We start from the raw sequence: 23,913 nt of genomic DNA on the forward strand, positions 1-23,913 counted from the left end.
GATTTTTACGTCAATCGCTTTGTTTTCGCTTGGACAGACGTATGCATGCCACATTGTTGGGTTGAGGTCATTCCAATTGTGCAACTTTTAGGTGGCGCCAGAGGATCGCAAAAAATTTAAAAAAATAGCCCACGTTCAGTCTCAATGGCGGGGAGCGGGCCGGCCCGGCGGCCGAGTGCGGCCCGCTCTCCTTTTTGCAAGAGGCTTCAAACCAATGCATTTTACATGAACACGTCCGGTCGGGATTGTTAGTAGGGCTTGCTTGGGACCTCCAGACACAATTTTTTCCCCCCTTTTGCTAAAAATAAAGAATAAAAAATCCCAAAGAACTAATAAAAACTATACATGTATGGATAGCACAGATGCCTCTGAACATCTTAAGTGTTTGAAAAAAAAAGAAAGAATGTTTGTATAACACAAAATACATCATTACAAAAATTGTAAAATGCGTAACTTAGGGTTTTTTTCATGTGAAGGACAGAAGGGTTAAAGCAATCATGTCTATATTCAAGCAAGACAGATTAGGTAAATGCAAATATAAAAGCTGCAACAAAAAAAAAGATATTCTTTGTTTACAATGACAATTGTTTATTGTTTTTGTATTAAAAAAAAAAAAGAAAAATCAGGACAACACATTTTTGAGTTTAGACAAAGCTGATTTTCAATTCCAACTATCTGCCAATTCATGCGTCATTCAGTCATGCTCACCTTACTGTTGACAACACTTGATAAATCTTTAATCAAATTACCGGTACCTTCGTCTACAAGCTCATCTTTGCTTGTGGCACCATCACATGTCTGATTTAATGTGCTATTTTTACCAATAGTTTCTCCGTGATCCTCTTCATCCTCACTCTCTGCAATCTCTCCTTCTTCTAGTTCTTCCTCCCCTAATTCTCTCCTACGCCTTTTTTCTTGTGGGGGCAGTGATTCGGGGCTGGACCTCATTGCTGTGAAGACGTTTCCTCTTGTGGTGTGAGACCGAGGCAGAGATGGGGAACATAGGGCGAGGTCCTCGCTTGCGTGGTCCACAGGGACACCCTTTGTTGCATATTTATCGTTGGCGGACGCAGGCTCAGCTGAAACAACACGGCCGCATTTGTATATGTTAAACAAGGCTAGCTCAAACATTGTTCCCGACAAAAGAAGGTTGGCTACATTTCCGACTCAAGACAAATGTTTCGTGTGATGATTGTGCTCAGATAGAGTCCTCTGTAACCACTGAAAATGAGAGACAGCTCATACAGGACGGGGAAGATGACGCTATGGTTTGGACCCTTGCTGGTGCTCAGGATGGGGCAACCTGCCAAGCCATTAGTTATGTAATTAAACAGGGTGGACATGTGAGGCGGGAGGTAGGGGGGGGAGGCTCGGCTGGGCGGTGAAAACTGAAACTGTTTGATGGATGAACTCAAGACATTAAAAACAAAGATACCTTTAAGACTCGCAACCATTCCCACTTGGCAATCATTTTTGATTTAGCATTGTCTAAGTCTTCTGTTTTCATAAATATTAGATCGATGTCTGTCAGGCCTGACATCGCTGAGGCCTCCTTAGCTTTATGGATAAAATCACTCAGCATTTAAGCTTGTCATGTGGGTGGACTTAGCAGTGGCTTTGCGTAATATGGTGATAACAGATCCATTGCACAAAAACAAACCTCAAATTGTGTTATGACATGTCCTTTTTTTTTCTCCTCGTATCAATGGGTTGATGAAAGAGGATGCTGCCCAAGGGCCACCACAGCCCAAATTGCGCAGCTCAACGCGAATAAAGTTGATCACCAAGAAAATATGAATAAAAAAAGTAAATACAGCTGGTGACTTCTCATACATCAAGCAATGGAACGCATGTTGTCTCATCCTATTCAGGACATTTTCACCTTCCTGCAACTGTGGAATTTATGTGAGTCAGTGCCTGGAACAAAATACAGCCAAACCGGAAGACTTAATATTCTTGCTATAATCCCCCATTTGCCGTAATTCAACTGGGGCAGGCTCCAATACCCCACCACAGGAATGGGACAAGTGGTATTGGAAATGTGTGTATGTTTGGATGAATAATATATGTTATTGTTACAGCTTGGCAGTGCTGAGCCAGGTGGGTCTCGCTTATGCATAGAATCCAGAAACATTGCGTCACTGTGATCCGGGATAAGCCAAAGAAAATGGATGAAGAGCTCATTGGTCCTGTCATGCCAAGATTTTTTTTAAAGATTATATTATTTTTCTGGAAATGCTCACCAGCAACCATAGTATTGTTGATGTGACATTGCTACTATATAAGAGGACAATTCAAGTAGGCTACTATACATCCTTTCTATGAGCAATTAACTTAATTGTCAAGAATATTGAACACCGGCACTGAATATCCCTCCATCCATTTTCCACCGCTTATCTGGGGTCGGATCGCGGGGGCAGCAGCTTTAGGAGGGAAGCCCAGACTTCCCTCTCCACAGCCACTTTTTCAAGCTCTTCCTGGTGGATCCCGAGGCGTTCCCAGGCCAGCTGGATGACAGTCTCTCCAGCGTGTCCTGGGTCGTCACCCAGGACACGCTGGTCGTCTCATGCCAGTGGGACATACAGGTACCTGGAACACCTCACCAGGGAGGCGTCCAGGAGTCATCCTAATTAGATGCCCTAGTCACCTCATCTGGCACTGAATATGTAGAACAATAAATAAAATATACAGAAAAATTGAAATGTAAAATAAAAATGGACTCAGGCTGGAATGGGTGTGTGGGAAATTTAAGATTGTTTTTGGGCAGTTTGTACAGCCTATCAAAAGTCTACAAGGCATGAACGCGGGTTTCTCAGCAGTGTTGAATGGCTGCATCTCTTTCATTATCAAGTGAGCAACCCTAGCTGTGAGGCTTGATAATCGCCCAGCTGAAGAAATTGGGTGGGATGGTTGTTTTGAATGGGCTTTGAGGTTTGATGTGCTGGGGCTTATTTCATAAATGAGACATTTTTATTTTGGAACCAATTCCAATTTCTGCTGGTAAACTGCTTGTAATTGTACAGCTGCAGCCATCGGAGAACGTAGGTTCAAGTCTACTAATGATTTCTTTGTGCTACAAAGCTGTTTGCATCATCTGTGTGGGTGGGTGCGCGTGTTTGTGTGAGTACCTCCCGCCTCCCACAGTGGAAACGAGGTGACTCACAAGAAGGAGAACGAACCATTGTAACTGAATGTTGATGATGTGTGTCAATAAACAACCATGTAAATGACAAGTTATCCAGTCTGGGGGGGAAAAAAAACCCCACCGTGGCCATTTATCAAAAGGTAAGTCGATGTCGTAATAATCTTGACATGCTGAAAGCCTTGGGATATAATGATCACTGCACTTCTGCGATATTAAAATTGCCACGATATCGTCGTCCTGTCACGATAGTAAAGCACCACACCTGTTTGGCCATTTGTGTAGTTCTAGTACCCTCTGGTGGTTACGTTATTAGTGCAGTTTAATCTGAATTTGGCTTTTTTTTGGTCACTGACATTTAAGACCCAAATTAATCGCCAGATGAAGGGGAACCTATTACGTTTGCATAATTCCCCAATCGACTTGATTCTCAATGTGTGAGTGCATTCACAAGTAAGTGCCTCAATATTCGGTGTTATTAGTTAATCCTCCCAGAATTCAGAATTGTATTGTATTGGTAGCGCGGGGAACAATCCTGATTCTCCAGAGAGGAAATCTTAATTTCGTGATTTGAAAGTTCATTTTCCCCGGGCATAAAAAAAAAAAAAGACCTAAAATGACCAGTAAAAGGCAAATTAATGGACCAATGAAGTACGAATGTTTTTTTAGGAAATTATCTGTAAAACACACTGTGGAACCTTATGGTTTTAAAATAACATCAGTATTCTCTTACTCCCCCTCGGGCAGATTTATTTGATAATAATTATAATAATAATTTAATGTGAACGAAAACATAAAGAGGGGATTTAACAAAACAAAAAACAACAAAATCATATTTGGACATTACACCCTGCAGTGTGAAACGCAGCTTGCCGACCTCAACATCTAACTGCCGGGATGAAAATGACATGTAAATGTAATATTCTGACACCTCACCCATATTTTCATGTATCGTTTACAATTCCATGGAAAACTTTGAAATCTGCGGCAAATTCCGGGATTGCTGAACACAGCATTTTGAACTACAGTACTTAGATCATGATTACTTTGTAATGCTGAGCCAATAGGCGCAATTGACAATAAAATGACAGGCCAACTCCATTTGTGGCTGCTATTATGTACAAAAACACGAAACTGTGCTGCCCAATTTGTTTTTTTTTTTTAAAGAATACCGTATATCACGTTTTTATACTGTACCGTGAGCTTTTTTCGATATCGTATCATGATGTTTGGATATCATTACATCCCGACTCAAGCTCATGTGCAACTTTGATTGGGCAGTCTTTGACATTGTAACACTCACTGTCTGCCACTGATTAAAAAAAAAAAGTGGCCAATGGTCCAGCGCTCATTAAAACTAGTTGCCGAACCCCGTGCAATTGTTGTGCCACGTTCAGTCCGTTGCAGAAAATTGCTCCGTGTGTGGCGGGCCTAACTCCTATAGTGCATGCAGCGGGGCCTGAGAGCCTCCATGCCCTTTATCCAGACGACATAATCCACTGTCGCGGTACCCGATAGCTTGTTATCATTTCCTGTCCAGCTTCCCAGGCATTGGCATGTGCCATTATCAGGATGTTTCTTTGACTAACATTACATCAAAATCGTGACATAGCAAGGCCTTATCATCGAAAACATACACTGACCAGAATAACCTAAGTTGTCATTAAACTGGAATGGGCCTGACAGAGTAACGATATGAGAAAGGGCAAGTGTGGTTTATGACCACCAAACACAGTCAAGAGACTCATGTGGAGAGAAACCGGTTAAATGTGAGTTAAACATTGAAAAAATTTTCTTCTGTCTCAATGATGACATGACCTGTAAGGCTCCAAGGGAAGCTTACAGGTGACATAAGCACAATGGCTCCTTCCATGTCATTTCACATCACATGAGGTAATTACTGAACGCTAAGCCATATTTGATCCTCTTTTTGGCCATGTCTGCTGCGGAGGTTCAACTGGATCTTATGATGTTGTGCAGACCATACTATTTTTTGTCAGGGTAGCATGTTGCCATAGTGAAAAATAAGAGGAAGGGGTGTTTACGGTCCCTGTTGGAGAAACCAAGACCACCATATGATCCTGTTGGAATCGTTTTGAAACTATTACTTTTGATCTGCACCCAGCAAGTATAGGTGTCAACAGAAAAAATGAAATAAAGCAAAACATCAGGCAGCAATGTTATTTCTTTTTGCATTGAACGGTGTTTGTTTTTTTTTTTGTTCTTTCTACCCACAATCTTGCTACTGTAGACTGTAAATTTCCCCAGTATGGGACAAATAAAGGATGTCTTAATCTGAAACAAAAGTGATGTTTTACAGATGGCAGGACATGCTCAGAGGACAACATCAATTCAATTATTGTTTGTATTGAATCAGTTCCTTACCTGGTTCTTTTAGTGGAAAGTCGTTCCAATGATCGCTCAGTACAACATGGAGTAAAGGATACTCAATCAATATTTTGTTGCGCAAGTTGTCTCTTAGGCTCTTCTGTAAATCCAATTTGTGGTACCTGTTCCAAATTAAACATAGAGCATTTAGTAACAATAAATGATTAAGACAGGCAGGTTAATTGATACAGTGAATCTGGCAACCACTGTTCATTGCGGACATTAGGGCTGCCCCAAACCAATACTTTTACTAGTCGACGAACCACCAACGGAAGTTGCCACTAGTCGACTCATCAGATCATCTGTTAATCCCGACATATCGCACCAGCAAGTAGCTTCTTTTACATAACCACCTTTAGCTTACAGTTTGAATTCTTGAAGGTATGTACAACTTAAAGACAATTAAGATGGCAGTACAGTGAAACTCCTCTAGAACGAATCCTACATGGGCGAAAATACCCCTTAATGTGAAAAAATATTCATGCATTAACACCATATGCCCCCATATGACGAAAAAAAACCCCTACATTGTGTGATATGAAATCATTTTCTCTGCGCCAGCCTTGCGAAGACATTCACTATAACGAAGTCTAATGCAACAGTGACCTCTACTGCTTCGTTCAGAAATGGCAACAGCAACCACCACACTGGTTTACATCGTGAACGATGTTTATTTCGGTCATAGCTGTGCGTTTCCTGAACGCAACATACTCATAGCTGCTCTGCCACTGGCTTACCGAGCATCATCCTGGCCTCCGATTGGCCAAGAGGGACCTCACTGTCTATGTGTGTGGATACTGAAGCTAGATCCGTAGAAGATAGAGTGGAATGCATCCGATTAGCTGCTCAGAGTAAATTGCTTATGGCTCGACGGACATTCAAATAAACGAACGTTTCCTCGTATTACAAGTAATGCATTTTCAAGGAGAATGCTTTACTTGTTATCATGCTAAAACCTTGCGCTAACTGGAGCACTAATGAGAGAGAAGTGCTCCAGTTAGCGTAAGGTTTTAGCCTTCGAGAGCCAACTATGGCCATTGAGGACTATGAAGCGTCCCGTGGCTGGCTTTCCTGAACGCAACATACTCATAGCTGCTCTGCCATTGGCTTACCGAGCATCACCCTGGCCTCTGATTGGCCAAGAAGGACCTCACTGTCTATGTGTGTAGACACTGAAGCTAGATACATAGAAGATAGAGTGGAATACATCCGATTAGCTGCTCAGAGTAAATTGCTTATGGCTCGACGGGCATTCAAATAAACGAACATTTCCTCGTATTACAAGTAAAGCATTTTCCTCGAAAAGGCTTAAAAGTTCATTGCATGACATCAGCTGAGCAACGCTGTCTTGGGTGGCGATTGAGGGTCGGTCGAGTTAGAGACAGTGAGATGGTGGAAAGAAAAGCCACCGGGTCCAGGAAGTATCAGAAAAGTAAGAAAAGTAGCAGAAAAGTGATCAAAATGAAAGACGGAGCAAGCAAAATGAAAGACATTATCCAAGAAATTTATGTAAGTGAAAGTGAATGCTGATCGGAAATTTCTTTCTACACTGACAATATGAAGTCTCAAATAAGAGTGTACTTATGCACTATTGGAATAAAAAATGGAGTACACATATGTTTGTATGTGCGTGTACAAGTTTGTGTGTGTGTGTTTACATCTGAGAAAAATTTGCTACAGTGAAAACCCCCGTTGTGAAAAATTTCTTGCTGTAAACGATGATTTTGTTGTAGAGGAGTGTCACTGTACGCTCAACTTCGCAGCTCATACCAGCATTCCTGTCATGATCATGAATGATGGAGCAACCTAAATTGAAGTCAATAATGGGCCTTAACAATTTTATCCTGAAATATTTGTTGCATTTTAAAATGAATACAAAAACTATACACTATGGAGGTACACTGACATTATGAAGTACATTTTTTTTCTTTTATTGTAGAAGGTCGTGAAATCAGAGTAAAATTAGGAAAATGCCATTTGGTTAAAAACAAACATTTGTATTGGGTTTTAAAATTTTGTTTTTGTTTAACATTTATCCAAAACGTGCCAAATATGTCAGATTGTTTGACTGTTAGTGCTTCTATGAAACTCGGTGTCTGTGGTTACGAATGACGGAGGGAGCGCCCGTTCATTGTCCACCACGGGCATAAAAAATAAAAATAAATAAATTAATTAAATAGACTGTTTTGGTTGGTAATAAACTTGAGTTTGCTGATTAATGCACAATCCATAGTAGTCGCTACAATATGTTAGCGCACCAAACTTGACATTACGTTACAACAAAAGCACACGGTAGCCTTTATGTGCTAATACTAGCTTCCAGAAACATCTCATGTCCATCTCTCTAACACAGTCAAGTACATTAAAAGTTCTAGGGCAGAGAAGATTCAGTTTTTCTGGAACATAAATGGACTAAATCTGAAACCAAAGTAATGTAGAGAAGCTCCCATACGCCTAAAGACATGTTCAAGATGACATGAGTCTTGTCTTGCCTATAATTGGCTATGTCATGTACCAGGGATGGTCATACATCAGCTGTCGAAACAGTTAACTAGATTCCTGGGAGACATGCTTTGCTTTTACTCTCAACATGCTTCAGAAACAATTTGCTGGGATGCCATTACCAAAAGACTGAACTGAACTACAACTGGCACAATCTCCACAACTTGTCATAGCCAAGACAAAGACAGTTTGTCGAGCTATTGTTTATTTTGGTAAAAGCACAAAGAGAGTGTGAACCGCCCGAGCAGACGCTGACTGCAGCCAATCAAAGCACTGTTTTAGAATGTGACATTTGCAGATCCAACAGCAGCACCCCACCCACCTAAAGTCAACTCCAATCCCATGGGAAAGCACCACAAAATGTCTCCCTCTACTCCCCATGCATGCGTGGGTTTTTTTCCGGATACTCTTCAGTTTCCTCCCTTTCATATGGATTTTCAATTCCTATCAGACATTTCAAAGCATTACCGCTTTTCCCGTCATTATAATAGTCGTGCAAAGTTTGCTCACTTTATGAAACATCATGTGATGTAAGTATTAAGAAATTACCGATGATGGGCTTTTAGTTCATTAAAGGAGAGGAGGTTATATTATTCACAAGACATTCGAGAACCTAGAACAGCAATTAGCAGATTTGTGCTCTCACTAAACTATGTAAAAAGGTTACTCTTTTGTAATCGTTATGTAGTGGACATGCTTGGAGATCCTGTGGTATGACCCCAAAAAAAATTCCAATACATAGTTTCACTATAAATTCCATTATGTAGCTAGCTTGTTTTGCTCAGATGGTTAATTGTTAGCCTCTCATCTTATTAAAAATAAAAGTTGAAAATGTGTGGCATGATCATGATCTGGTGCAACCATTGCAGAAAGCTTTCCATGATAGATGTCCTAAATTGGTTATTTTGTGTTTTTATAATAAATTAATTTTGCCGTGTCTTGGGCAGTGGTTCTTAACCTGGGGTCGATCGAACCCCAGGGGTTCAGTGAATCAGTCTCATGGGTTCGACGGAGCCTCTGCCATGGAGGTTAAGACACACCCGACTCAACATGTCAATGACTTATGACACGCCCGCTTGGCCATCACTGGCTGGCTTTTTTCTGTTTTTAATAAATGTGTTTTTTTATGTCTTGAATTGGTAAAAAAAAATGTATTTTAATTTTTCACTAATGAAGGGTTCAGTGAATGTGCATGTGAACTGATTGGGTTCGTACCTCAAGGTTACAAGGTTAAGAACCACTGGTCTAGGGTGTTGAGAAGAAAAATAAATATTTTGGGTTGGCTTCAGACTGAATCTGCATGTCACACTATGGTAAATTTCATATTTGTTCATAAATCTACGCTATTGCTCAGTCCACACATGTATTTTTACAATAAGTGCTGAAAATGGCATGTTCTCTTTGACAATGCAATGTTAATGGCTGAACAAACAAGCCATTTTTGGGGTCATCTGAAAAGTGAGGAATTTGGAGGTATGAGGACTTTGCCCGAAGGCCAGATGCTTCAGGTTATACAAAAGTCCATGTTTGGTGATGAACATTTTTGTGGCCACAAACTCCTGATACAATGTTTTACTAGCAAAAGGATGTTCATGCTGTCATTGCATAATCTAGGCCAGCAAGCTCACGCTTCTCAAACTTGAGCAGTCAAGATTGGGCAAAATTCAGTAAGGCCTGTGGGCTGAAGAAGTTGGTGTAAAACAGCTTTCATAAGGACAGCCTAAAGGTTTCGTGATGGGTCATGAAACCTCTTTGCCAATGTGTCTCAACCAGACAGGCACAGCCCTGGAGGACCACTAGCCTGTCTAGTCTGTTTTCCATTCCTCCCGGCTGCAGTTAACCTGATTCAAATGGCCAGCTCTGAAGCAGCATTAGAACGATCCAGATTTTCTTGAATCAGGCGTGTTGCTCCTGGGAGAGCTGGAAAACAGGCAGGACAGCGGCTATTGAGGACCGACTTTGGACACCCCTGGTCTTAATAGAAAAAAAAAAAAATCACCTGGCCGCACTTAAGTATAGTTAACCATGACATTACGTTTATGTTTTGCTGCTGTCTTGTTTTCTTCGAAAAACTAATGCAAATGCTTATTTGCCAAACACTGAACATGTAAAATGCAAGGTGAATACATGAAGGGAATTTATTTTTAGTATGAATCACAGTCGCACCACTCATTTTTTAAGGCCATTCCATAACATAAAAAACATTAAAATCACATACATCCATGTCTCAAGGCAAGCAGACCGTATTTTCCAGACTATAAATCGCACTGGTGTTTCAGTCGCATTTTTGGGGGAAGATTATTTGGTAAAATCCGACACCAAGAACAGACATGTCATCTTAAAAAGCAAATAAAAATAGAGAACAGGCTGAAAAGTGTACGATATGCTAATGTTACATGACACATGAACAATGAACTGAGAATTTGCATACATACAGTACATATTAAGAGTTATTCAGATAACTATAGCACAGGGGTACACATTACGTCAATCTTAATCGACCAGTAGATCAAGGACTGGTCGATCCGAGGTGGAGAGGAAAAACACCCCCAAAAACACTTGTGTCTCTGTGCATGTTAGTAATATATTTTGCTGAAAGTATAATCATTCTATCAGTCTCACAAAAAGTATTTTCAAAAGAAAATAAAATAATGCGGATCATCTTTAACCAACGGTGGCATGTGACTGCGTCACCGGAAGTTGTTTGTGCACAGCAGTCTGCAGCTGCAGCTTGTGATCAGAGTTGTTGCGCTGTATCTTTTATCGTTATCATTATTCTCATTCAGAGTTTGTTTTGTACAATTCACCGAGGGGACGGGCAAAGAATGGGAATCTGGAGTGCAGAGAGAAGCATTTTAAAAAGTTACACTAGAGCTTCGATCATTAACAGGTTGCCGAAGTGCCTCGCATGCCTCAGCGTCAGGTTAGGTGACGACATCTTGGCATGTGTGTGTACGTGCGTGCGTATGCATGTGTGCGCGGTAACAGGTCGATCCCGGGTGGTTGGTTGATCGAAAAGTAGACTTTCAGTCATAAAATTTGGGGTACCCCTGCTATAGCATAAAGCACATGCTAACACGTTTAGCAAACTCTTGTCACTCCAAATCACTCAATCCCACTAAATTTCCATTCACTTTTAAACAACTGCGCCAACTCTGGAGGTAGAAAATGCGGCACTTCCTCTTCTACGTCGCTTACATCAGACCCATCATCAGTTGCAGTTCCAATTATTCCAACCTTTCTGAATCGTGAAGGGATGGTCTGAACTTTCTTTCTGGTGCTCGATTACCGTTTTCGGCTGCATATTTCACTACTTGCATCTTGAAAATCTGCAGAATCTGATTTTCTCTTTGGTGCCATTTTTGTTCAGCCCTTCTTTTTTATTCAGTACCGGTAGCATTATTTTAAGTTACCGCCAATGTTGAAATAATCAAAACAGGCATAGAGCGCTCTCTTGTGGTTCAATGTGAAAACAACATGTGAAATGATACAATGTGTGAATAATTTCACACATAAATCGCTCTATAAATCGACCCCCCGGCCAAACCATGAAAAAAACTGAACTAGTCCAGAAAATACAGTACTCAACAACAACAACACAGAATATTTGAAACTGTTCTTGATCAAACTGCATTGTGAAATCAAGTTTTAGGCACGCACGTACAAAATGCAAATCATACACCCACTGTATCCAGGAGCAAAGTACAACAACGAGGTTTGAGTCAGGCGAGTTAAGCAAATTCACCCACACACAAGTAATGGAAAGGGCCGACCTTCGTTTTACCTTATCAATCTGTATGAGCATGTGTGTGCAAGTTTTGAATTTGCTAATACTGCACGGGTGGCTTATATTACAAGGTACAGTCCAGTTTTTAAGACTGATAATGTTTGATGTGAACAGTCTAATAGATGTTTCCAATGGGGAAGTAAAAATAACCCCTCCGTGAGCCGTCACCTTACCGTGGTGGAGGGGTTTGCGTGTCCCAATGATCCTAGGAGCTAAGTTGTCTGGGGCTTTATGCCCCTGGCAGGGTCACCCATGGCAAACAGGTTCTAGGTGAGGGGCCAGACAAAGCATGGCTCATAGACCCTTATGATGACTACAATATATGGACCAAGGTTTCCCTTGCCCGGACGCGGGTCACCGGGGCCCCACTCTGGAGCCAGGCCTGGAGGTGGGGCTCGTTGGCAAGCGCCTGGTGGCCGGGCCTACACCCATGGGGCCCGGCCGGGCACAGCCCGAAGAGGCAACATGGGTCCCCCTTCCCATGGGCTCACCACCCATGAGAGGGGCCAAAGGGGTCGGGTGCTATGTGAGCTGGGCGGCAGCCAAAGACGGGGACCCTGGCGGTCCGATCCTCGGCTGCAGAAGCTAGCTCTTGGGACATGGAATGTCACCTCTCTGGCAGGGAAGGAGCCCGAGCTGGTGTGTGAGGCAGAGAATTTCCGACTGGATATAGTCGGACTTGCCTCCACACACAGCTTGGGTTCTGGTACCAGTTCTCTCGAGAGGGGTTGGACTCTCTTCCACTCTGGAGTTGCTCACGGTGAGAGGCGCAGAGCAGGTGTGGGCATACTCATTGCCCCCCGGCTCAGTGCCTGTACATTGGGGTTCACACCGGTAGACGAGAGGGTTGCCTCCCTCCGCCTTCGGGTGGGTGGACGGGTCCTGACTGTTGTTTGTGCATATGCACCAAACAGCAGCTCAGCATACCCACCCTTTTTGGAGTCCTTGGAGGGTGTGCTGGAGAGTACTCCTGCTGGGGACTCCCTTGTTCTGCTGGGGGACTTCAATGCTCACGTGGGCAATGACAGTGAGACTTGGAGGGGCGTGATTGGGAGGAACGGCCCCCCCGATCAGAACTCGAGTGGTGTTTTGTTATTGGACTTCTGTGCTCGCCACGGATTGTCCATAACGAACACCTTGTTCAAACATAAGGGTGTCCATATGTGCACTTGGCACCAGGACACCCTAGGCCGCAGTTCGATGATCGACTTTGTTGTTGTATCATCGGATTTGCGGCCGCATGTTCTGGACACTCGGGTGAAGAGAGGGGCGGAGCTGTCAACTGATCACCACCTGGTGGTGAGTAGGCTCCGATGGTGGGGGAAGATGCCAGTCCGTCCTGGCAGACCCAAACGTATCGTGAGGGTTTGTTGGGAGCGTCTGGCGGATTCCCCCGTCAGAAGGAGTTTCACCTCCCACCTTCGACAGAGCTTTTCCCATGTTCCGGGGGAGGCGGGGGACATTGAGCCCGAGTGGACCATGTTCCGTGCCTCTATTGTTGAGGCGGCCAATCTGAGTTGTGGCCGTAAGGTGGTTGGTGCCTGTCGTGGCGGCAACCCCAGTACTCGCTGGTGGACACCAGCAGTAAGGGATGCCTTCAAGCTGAAGAAGGAGTCCTATCGAGCCTTTATGGCCTGTGGGACCCCAGGGGCAGCTGACGGGTATCGACTGGCCAAGCGGACCGCGGCTTCGGTGGTCGCCGAGGCAAAAACCCGAGCGTGGGAAGAGTTCGGTGAGGCCATGGAAGCCGACTTCCGGACGGCTTCGAGGTAATTCTGGTCCACCAGCCGACGTCTCAGGAGGGGGAAGCAGTGCACCACTAACACTGTGTACAGTGGGGATGGGGCGCTGCTGACTTCGACTCGGGACGTTGTGAACCGGTGGGCAGAGTACTTCGAAGACCTCCTCAACTCCACCAACACGCCTTCCTTGGAGGAAGCAGAGTCCGAGGACTCTGAGGTGGGCTCTCCTATCTCTGTGGTTGAAGTCACCGATGTGGTTAAAAAGCTCCTCGGTGGCAAGGCCCCAGGGGTGGATGAGATCCGCCCGGAGTTCCTCAAGGCTCTGGATGTTGTGGGGCTGTCCTGGTTGACACGCCTCTACAACATCGCGTGGTCAACAGGGAGAGTGCCCCTGGATTGGCAGACCGGGGTGGTAGTCCCTCTTTTTAAAAAGGGGGACCGGAGGGTGTGTTCCAACTACAGAGGGATCACACTCCTCAGCCTCCCTGGTAAGGTCTATTCAGGGGTGCTGGAGAGGAGGGTCCGTCAGGAAGTCGAGCCTCAGATTGAGGAGGAGCAGTGTGGTTTTCGTCCCGGCCGTGGAACAGTGGACCAGCTCTACACCCTTAGCAGGGTCCTTGAGGGTATGTGGGAATTCGCCCAACCAGTCTACATGTGTTTTGTGGACTTGGAGAAGGCGTTTGACCGTGTCCCTCGGGGAGTTCTGTGGGGGGTGCTTCGTGGGTATGGGGTACCGAACCCCCTGATACGGGCTGTTCGGTCACTATATCACCGATGTCAGAGTTTGGTTCGCATTGCCGGCAGTAAGTCGGAACCGTTTCCAGTGGGGGTAGGACTCCGCCAAGGCTGCCCTTTGTCGCCGATTCTGTTCATAACCTTTATGGACAGAATTTCTAGGCGCAGCCGAAGCGTTGAGGGAGTCCGTTTTGGGGGCCTCAGTATTACATCCCTGCTTTTTGCAGATGATGTGGTGCTGTTGGCTCCTTCAAACGGGGCTCTACAACTCTCACTGAAGCGTTTCGCAGCCGAGTGTGAAGCGGTTGGGATGAAAATCAGCACCTCCAAATCTGAAACCATGGTCCTCAGTCGGAAAAGGGTGGAGTGCCCCCTCCGGGTCGGGGAGGAGATATTACCCCAAGTGGAGGAGTTTAAGTATCTTGGGGTCTTGTTCACGAGTGAGGGCAGGAGGGAGCGAGAGATCGACAGGCGGATCGGTGCAGCGTCTGCTGTGATGCGGACGTTGTATCGGTCTGTCGTGGTGAAGAAGGAGCTGAGCCAAAGGGCGAAGCTCTCAATTTACCGGTCGATCTACGTCCCAACCCTCATCTATGGCCACGAGCTATGGGTCGTGACCGAAAGAACGAGATCCCGGATACAAGCGGCCGAAATGAGTTTTCTCCGCAGGGTGTCCGGGCTCTCCCTTAGAGATAAGGTGAGGAGCTCGGTCATCCGGGAGGGGCTCAGAGTCGAGCCGCTTCTCCTCCACATCGAGAGGAGCCAGATGAGGTGGCTTGGGCATCTGATTCGGATGCCTCCTGAGCGCCTCCCTGGTGAGGTGTTCCGGGCATGTCCCACCGGGAGGAGACCCCGAGGAAGACCCAGGACACGCTGGAGAGACTGTGTCACCCAGCTGGCCTGGGAACGCCTCGGGATCCCCCGGGGAGAGCTGGAAGAAGTAGCTAGGGAGAGGGAAGTCTGGGCTTCCCTGCTAAAGCTGTTGCCCCCGCGACCCGGCCCCGGATAAGCGGTAGATGATGGATGGATGGATGAAGTAAAAATAAACAATTGAGAATGTGATTGTTCCAAGTGTGCATATCCTATCGTACCAGTTCATGTGGCTGCGTTAAAAATGAAGCACATTCAAATTCAAGTAAAATGGGGGTCAGTACAGTCCTGACAACATTTCAGATGCCTCTGATTAACCCCAAATGAAGGTCAGGTGTTCGAGCAGGCTTCTTCGAACATTTTCGTAGTTAGAGCTGTGGTCCGCAGATAACTTCCACAGCATCTTAGTTTTCTCATTGTTCAAATGTTTCAGTCAGGAGGAGGGTGTAGAATAATTTAAAAGGGAGTAAAAGGGGAAGTCAAATCAAAATTTTCTTTAAAATAGTGCACTGCAATTCAGCCAGTGTTAAAAGTTCAGGGACAGTGTAAAAACAGACTGTTCGTGTCAATGCCACACTAGTAGTAAAATGGCCTGTGTAGTCTGCAACACTGATACGTTGTGAAAACGGGGTGTCACCTGGATTCGACTGTAATTGATATGTATTTGAAATTGAATTGTTAAGAGTCGAGACAATTTTCTTCAGCATCATATTCCTCCTTGCTTGCAGCATGGAATCAAACATCCCCGAAGGTAGGCATCTCACATGATGGTATTTGATGAAAAAATGTTTGTCTCATAACTTGGTTTGAACTGGAATTTTTTGGTTGATCATATTTAAAATAGACAACATGAAATAGTCAATAATTAATATCATGATTACATCTTTAAAGTACTTTGAAGTATAGAAATGAGTTAAGTGTGCCGATATGTGTTGTTAGCTGCATTGTGATATGCAGGTGGCAATTTGATCATTGATGCATGTTCACGATCATGTTCAAAAGTAATTAAATGTTTGGAACAGATCTTGAGCGGTCTGCATGTCCACAAATTGCTGCCGTTTCTCAGTTCCACTGTGCGTCTGTCAGATGGACCCTTTGGCCAGTCAGAGATGTTGTTCCTGTGACATCAAGTGGTCGCATTGGCTCCACCACCAATGACGTTCATCAAAACGGTATTTAATGTGTTTAGGCCTTTGTAGGCAGCTACAGGGACGAGCTGCAATGGTTAATTCGAACCGATTTCCATTTCTTTTTTTGTTTTTTCTCACTCTGCATGAATTACGTTTCATATTAAATTCTGTGTCGGTATGAACTTGTAGGACTACCCAAACACACTAACAAGCTGTGTGGAGCCTGATGAGTATCATAGTTGACTCCATTCAGTCTAGTGAGTGTCATTTGTCAGTTACGGTACTTGTCAAACAATATGCCTATTCTCGAAAATGTAACATATCGATGAAATGACCTGAAAAGCCGAGTGTCCTTCAAGGAATATGATTGCATTGAAACGGTTGTGTGAAAAGTTGTCCATGCGTGTCTTGCAATTGGCTGCCAACCAGATCAGGGTATATTTTTCAGCTCAATTCATATTCTGCAAACGCAACATTAATCAAAATGTATTTACACTCGTGGGGGCACAGAGAACATATAATGGTTAAGAAAAAATTTGACTTGATTTCCTCTTAAAATATACCATCAAACACAGCATAGAAAGTCATTCTCCACTGTAACTCACCTGACTGAATTTGCTTTCAATCCTTCTGCCTTCATGAAAACATTGACGTCCTCAATTGGGACATGTACATACCTCTTCAACCTGAAACAATGATTCATATTACAAACAGTTTCTCAACACTAAAGTGTACAAACACATACACGCACACACCCACACACAAAAGGCTTACTTCTGGCGTATTATAGGGTCTGACTCTGTCGGGTGTATATAAGGCATCAAGATCTCTTCTAAACTTAGCCTGTCACATACCCTGAAAGGGGAAAAAAGGACTTGATAAATGAAAATAAAAGAAAATACATTTGGTACATGAAAGCTAACATTTAAAAGGATCAATCAAGGTCACCATAGAAAATACCAATATCAACGCAAAATTAAAGTCCACCTTTTTTTAAGATAACCTTTATCAGTCCCACACTGGGGAAATTTGCAGTCTACAGCAGCAAGGCGGGGGTGGGGGGGGGGTCTTTCATTGCACAAAATAAATGTTTCAGAAGAACTGTACACAGTTCAATATAAATAAAGCATTAGCAATATATTTGTAGAAAATATATTTTTTTACTGCGAGACTTACCTTTTCTGGCTGAATTCTGTATTACTCTGAGGGAACACAATCTTCAAGTGCCACAGAAACAGTTTTTCCCTGAAAGGAACAAAATACAAATATTTTTTAGTATGATACAAAATACTGTGGAATCTCGGTGGTAGCACGTCTGCCTCACAGTGCAGAAGTGCAGAATTCGATTCCAGCCCCCACCTTCCTTTGTGGAGTTTGCATGTTCTCCCCGTGCGCGCATGGGTTTTCTCCGGATACAAGTTTCCAACCACATTTCAAAAAGATCCATGGTAGGCTGATAGGGACAATGCAGTGCCCAAGGTGTGATTATGAGTGCAAATGGTTGTTTGTCTCTGTGTGCCTTGCTGGCAACCGATTCAGGGTGCCCCCCTGCCAACTGCCAAAGACAGGTGGATACACTCCAGCATGCTTGTGGCCTTTGTGAGGATAACGAGGATTAGAAAATGGATGGATGGATGGATAAAATACTGTTGTGACTTATGTCTACATTCACTTAACACACCTGTCTCAGTGTGACAACACCTTAATCAATGTGAATATGCTCTATGTAAATATCTAATATTTCATTTTGTAATAATTAGAATATGAGCGATCATAACACATCAAGATGAGCAGTCTTGTGATAAGATTGTCAGTCTCATGAATCAAAACAAGACAAGACTTTTTTTTTGTTTCTTGGATAACCAATGAATAATACCGTTTTGTCCAGAACAGAGTTGAGTAAAAAATTAGATGTTTCCACAGTTATTGGAAGACAGTAATTGCTATATACCAGGATTGCCTCTCACACGTGCTGCTTAAATTTTCACTCTTGTGCACACTGTTGAAACACGACTACAGTGCTTGTGTGTGTGGTAATTCCAAATTATGTCCCTGTGAACCCATGATAGTTTGTGCCTGAAGAAGTTAAATGAAAAAGACAGGAAATTAGCATTGCGATGTTGAAAATAATTTAACCGGAGCTTGAATTCTACTAGATGTCTTAACACGTAGTTATGATTTACGTAATTGACAAATGTAGAAAAACTGGGTAGTCAGAGGAATTTCGGTGCTTGTTGGGATCATTTCCTCTTTACTGCGTCAGTGTGTGTCCGCATGTTTCTGTGGAGGCCTCAATGTGTTTCTACATGCAAGAAAATGAGGGTGGAGCACCAGGTGCGATGTCATTATTTTGTTATTACAGCAAATGGAAACTATGCAATTCACTGGAAAAAATAGGGGCTTGTCCCAAAATGCATTCTATCATTTTAAGCAAGGTGCAAAGTCCATACCTGTTGTAAAATTTTTTTTTGCCTGATCCCTAGCTATCAAAGATTCCCTGATTTACAGAGCAATGGTTCATTTAAATGAAAAAAAAAGGAAGGAGTACTTTTGTGTGCATGGGGAAACTGATTGAGTGATTTATTTGTTCAATGTTCTGTATTCTCAATAAATGGGAACTGCCGTGTGTGTACAGTGTATACACACACACACGTATGTAGTGATACCTCGCTGAACCGATCATCCAATCATCATGCAGAAAAGCTAAGCTTCCTGGCCAGCCTATAAACGGCCACTGTCCATAGACTCCCGGAGACTTTGAACGTCCGGTGGGCGGGACAAATCCAGCATTTATCCAACGACTCGTCTCGTTTCAATGCTTTGGGGACAACCTATACTGAACTCTCTCGACCCCCAGTGACCGCACTGTAGACGCTCCGCGTCCACACAGTTTAAAGCACAGTGAAGCTGCGGGAATGAATGAGAAGGGAGTCGCGTCGTAACCAGTAATAAAAAGCTGATTCGGAACAAAAGTTGAGCACGTTCTAGCGCATATTTAGTCAATTACATGTGCACACGATTATACGCACAAACATATATTTGATCACTTACTTTTTGACATTGTAGGGGAAGCTTGGCTTCCCTTGCAGCCTTAGAGCAATCGCTTCTGCATTATATACATAGTTCAGTGTTGTATAATAACTGTAAAAAATCAAGTACCACTTTATTGTCAAATGTGCTGTATGTTCACATACAGCAAATTTCGTCCCGCTCAGATTTTTGGGCTTTTTTTTTTTAAATAAGTCCTACTTCACGGATTTCACTTCTCACTGGTTCTTTTTTGGAACGTAATCCCCACGATAAACGAGGGATTACTGTATACACACACACACACACATATACACAGCATATACACACACACACACACACACACACACACACATATACACAGCATACACACACACACACACACACACACACACACACACACACACATACGTGTTTTGGTGCATTTTCAGGACGTCCGTTTGTTCACCCGACATATGGGTACATGCCTTTCCCGTGGTCCTACAGGCTCCAAAAAAATATGGTAACCATGAAAAAAAATCAGGAAGACAGCCATCTACTCAGATTTTGGCTAGGACGTAATTTTTTTTTGATTTATGACAAAACTACTACATATGAGGACATTGACAGGTTTTTGTGTATTATGGAGACAGTCACCTCAAACACACTACCATTTCATGTTTTTGTGAATTTTGAGCCCCCTAGATACACATCATTTTCAAGTATATATGACTTATGAAGACCAGCTAAGAGTAAAGTGTGTATTTTTAAATTGACTCATGTTACATACCAACAGTATATGTTAGGCACATGTGTCCAATTGTCATGCATGGGGAGAACTCTACAAAGGAAGGAAGCCCAGATTCAAACTATCAATTGCTGAACTGTGAGGCGAATGTGCCAAACAGTCGTTACACCCGTCATCCCTCAAATATTCACATTAATAATACAAGATAGTAAAATAAGCTGTGAAGAAGAAGAGACAGTTAAATATGTGGTCAGTCCACTTTCTTATTTTTTAATTGCTGACAAATATGAAATTATGAACACAGAAAACATGCCACCTCCTCTCCATGACACAAAGCACTGCAATAGATGAGGGTTGTTTGAACTGAAGAAGATTATGTCAAAATGTGAATACTGCGATGAAGAATTTTTAATGAATCTGGCCATATATTGTGCCATGTGTGTAGCAACTTCTTTAGCTACCGTTAGACAAAAGCAACTTTTCAAAAAGTATTGAAATTCTTGAAATAGGATGAATTCAAATGTTTTAGGGTTTTTCCAAAATATCACCTCAAACCTAAAAAGCCTATCTTTTGTGGGAAGTTTGTATATCGTACGTACGTTTATATACAGCAGGGGTGTCCAAGGTCGGTCCTCAAGGGCCGCTGTCTTTTTGTTTTCCAGCTCTCCCAGGATGTTCTAATGCTGCATCAGAGCTGACTGATGAACTGATCATCTGAAACAGGTGTGATGCAGCCGGGAGAGCTGGAAAACAGGCACGACAGTGGCCCTCCAGGCCCAGATCGGGACATGCCTGATATACAGTATAATTTACATGTTCATACATCTTCAAGGATTTTCCAAATTGCTCTTGAAGATCATGAAACAACAAACGTGAAACACAGTATTCAACAACAAATATGAAATCCATAATTGACCATCCCACCCTAAATGCACCATTGCTATTGCTTTAGTTAACTTGAACTGAAATGTACCCAGACGTGCTCGCATTTCAATGGACTAGCTATTCATTTCCCTTTTTAATGCAGTTATATCCTGTTGTGGATGTAGTTTTTGATAGACACCCAGCCTCTGTCTTTCAGAGCTGCTGGCTCTGCGTGGAGACAGGACTTACAGCTCGTTTTACCTGAAACTTTATGCCTTGTTATGAAATCAAACATATGTCGCTCAACAGCCTTCACTTCATCATCTGTCCACTTGCGTCTCTTATTCCCACCTGTAAAAGAAGGCATTGTTTATTAAAAATGGAAAAATAAAATAATCAAAATAAGATATTCCAGGAAATAATGAGAATTTTGAAAAAATGATCTTTAACCTTGCTTTTCATTGAAGCACTTTGACTTTTTGTTCATCAAAAGTACTTCAATTAAGATATGTTAATTTTTGCCATTTTTGTTTAACTTTAACTGGTGTTTTTGTTGTCCCGTGTGGTTGAGAAGGAAGTGTCTTCCACGTTCTCTAAATGGGTTGGAGCAAAAATGTTTTCCAGGGTTGCGACAAAACTGTCTTCAGTGTTGTCATAGGTGGTTGAAGCAGAAGTGCCTTCCATGTTGTCCGATGTGGATGGCGCATATACATGGCTTGGGTTCCCGGAGGTCTCAGAGCTTGAGCCTTTGAAAAATAATACAAAAATAGTTGAGGTGGCTTTTCACCATTGCTTTCTTATATGTTCCAAATCGTCTTCTAATTTCTCAATTTTCTTTCGGCTGTCGAGGCCTAATGAGTTTTCAACCTGCACATTTTCCATCTTTGAACACCTTTTTCAAATACTGTCTCTAATTCTGTCTCTAATTGTCTCTAATTCATACATAGTTGTGCATAAAGACTGAGATTATCAGGCACCAATTTACTTTTGTCTTGTGTCATAACTTGAGGACATTACCATTTTCTGTGTAAGTGAGAATCGCTGTTTCTTGATTAAGGTCAGCATTGGTTTCTTTGCTCAAATCGTCATCACTCGTGGTTACTTCATCTGGTTGGGTTAAAAAAAAGAAGAAAGAACAGACAGGACAAGATGCTTTTGTTAATCTGGTTGGGTTAAAAAAAAGAAGAAAGAACAGACAGGACAAGATGCTTTTGTTTCAGGGTAAACGCAGAATGTTAGATGTTTTAAAAATGATATTTAAACAACATCAAAATTTTCAGCATTCTTCGTTCTGACCAGTTAATAAATGAAAAAACTCTCATTGAACATCAGGAGGGTTTGGGATGAATATACCACACTATAGAAAGTTAACACTGTTCAGTTCTGTGGAACAGCAATATGGGGACATTCGAACACAGGCTCTCCAGAGTTAGGTTAAGATAAAAGTCATGTCACCTGAAACACACTCAGGTTTTTCAGGTCTGAAGAAATATGAGGACATGACGACTGAAATCATGGAGAGTCTATGTTTCTGATTTATAACTTCTCTTGTGTTTGTCAAAGAAAGCTGAAAACTCAAACCTAGTATATCATGATAAGAAGTAGTAACCTGTTGTAAGGATGAAGTGGATCTCTCACTCCATTCTTGGTCTCCAGAGGGTTCAGTCAGGTACCTTTCACTTGGTGTCTGCAACATAACAACATTACGGTGTCAAAATATTCAGCATTCTTGATTCTGACCAGTTAAGAAATGAAAAAAACATTATTTCTCATTGAACATTGCTCACAGGAGAGTTTGGGAATAATGTACCACACTATAGAAAGTTAACACTGTTCAGCTCTGAGTAACAGCAATATGGGGACATTCGAACACAGGCTCTCCAGAGTTAGGTTAAGACAAAAGTCATGTCACCTGAAACACACTCAGGTTTTTCAGGTCTAAAGAAATATGAGGACATGACGACTGAAATCATGTAGAGTCCATGTTTCTGATTTATAACTTCTCCTGTGTTTGTCAAAGAAAGCTGAAAACTCAAACCTAGTATATCATGACAAGAAGTAGTAACCTGTTGTAAGGATGAAGTGTATCTCTCATTCCATTCATTGTCTCCAGAGGGTTCAGTCAGGTCACTTGGTGTCTGCAACATAACATTACGGTGTCAAAATATTCAGCATTCTTCATTCTGACCAGTTAAGAAATGAATAAACATTAATTATCATTGAACATTGCTCACGGGAGAGTTTGGGATGAATATACCACACTATAGAAAGTTAACACTGTTCAGTTCTGTGCAACAGCAATATGGGGACATTCGAACACAGGCTCTCCAGAGTTAGGTTAAGACAAAAGTCATGTCACCTGAAACACACTCAGGTTTTTCAGGTCTGAAGAAATATGAGGACATGACGACTGAAATCATGGAGAGTCCATGTTTCTGATTTATAACTTCTCTTGTGTTTGTCAAAGAAAGCTGAAAACTCAAACCTAGTATATCATGATAAGAAGTAGTAACCTGTTGTAAGGATGAAGTGGATCTCTCACTCCCTTCTTGGTCTCCAGAAGGTTCAGTCAAGATCCCGTCACTTGGTGTCTGCAACATAACACTATTACGGTGTCAAAATATTCAGCGTTCTTCATTCTGACGAGTGAAGAAATCAATAAACATTATTTCTCATTGAACATTGCTCACAGGAGGGTTTGGGATTAATGTACCACACTATAGAAAGTTAACACTGTTCAGTTCTGTGGAACAGCAATATGGGGACATTCGAATACAGGCTCTCCAGAGTTAGGTTAAGACAAAAGTCATGTCACCTGAAACACACTCAGGTTTTTCAGGTCTGAAGAAATATGAGGACATGACGTCTGAAATCATGGAGAGTCTATGTTTGTGATTTATAACTTCTCCTGTGTTTTTCAAAGAAAGCTGAAAACTCAAACCTAGTATATCATGACAAGAAGTAGTAACCTGTTGTAAGGATGAAGTGTATCTATCATT

The 23,913-nt window shown here is 42.6% G+C and overlaps 2 protein-coding genes across 2 annotated transcripts in view; one reads left to right on the forward strand and one right to left on the reverse strand.

Annotated features, from left to right (window-relative positions):
• mpl (MPL proto-oncogene, thrombopoietin receptor) overlaps window positions 1-23,913 on the forward strand; it is a 297,799-nt gene that overhangs the window by 116,162 nt on the left and 157,724 nt on the right.
• LOC127605719 (uncharacterized) lies at window positions 565-17,757 on the reverse strand. The gene is made up of 5 exons (XM_052073505.1): window positions 17,473-17,757; window positions 17,071-17,151; window positions 16,902-16,982; window positions 5,528-5,652; window positions 565-1,079 (listed from the first exon to the last, which is right to left on the reverse strand). The coding sequence occupies exons 2-5, from the start codon at window positions 17,115-17,117 to the stop codon at window positions 691-693; spliced, it is 642 nt and encodes a 213-aa protein (XP_051929465.1). The 5' UTR covers window positions 17,118-17,151; window positions 17,473-17,757; the 3' UTR covers window positions 565-690.

The sequence above is a fragment of the Hippocampus zosterae genome, chromosome 8 (genome assembly GCF_025434085.1).
Source record: "Hippocampus zosterae strain Florida chromosome 8, ASM2543408v3, whole genome shotgun sequence".
NCBI lineage: Eukaryota > Metazoa > Chordata > Actinopteri > Syngnathiformes > Syngnathidae > Hippocampus > Hippocampus zosterae.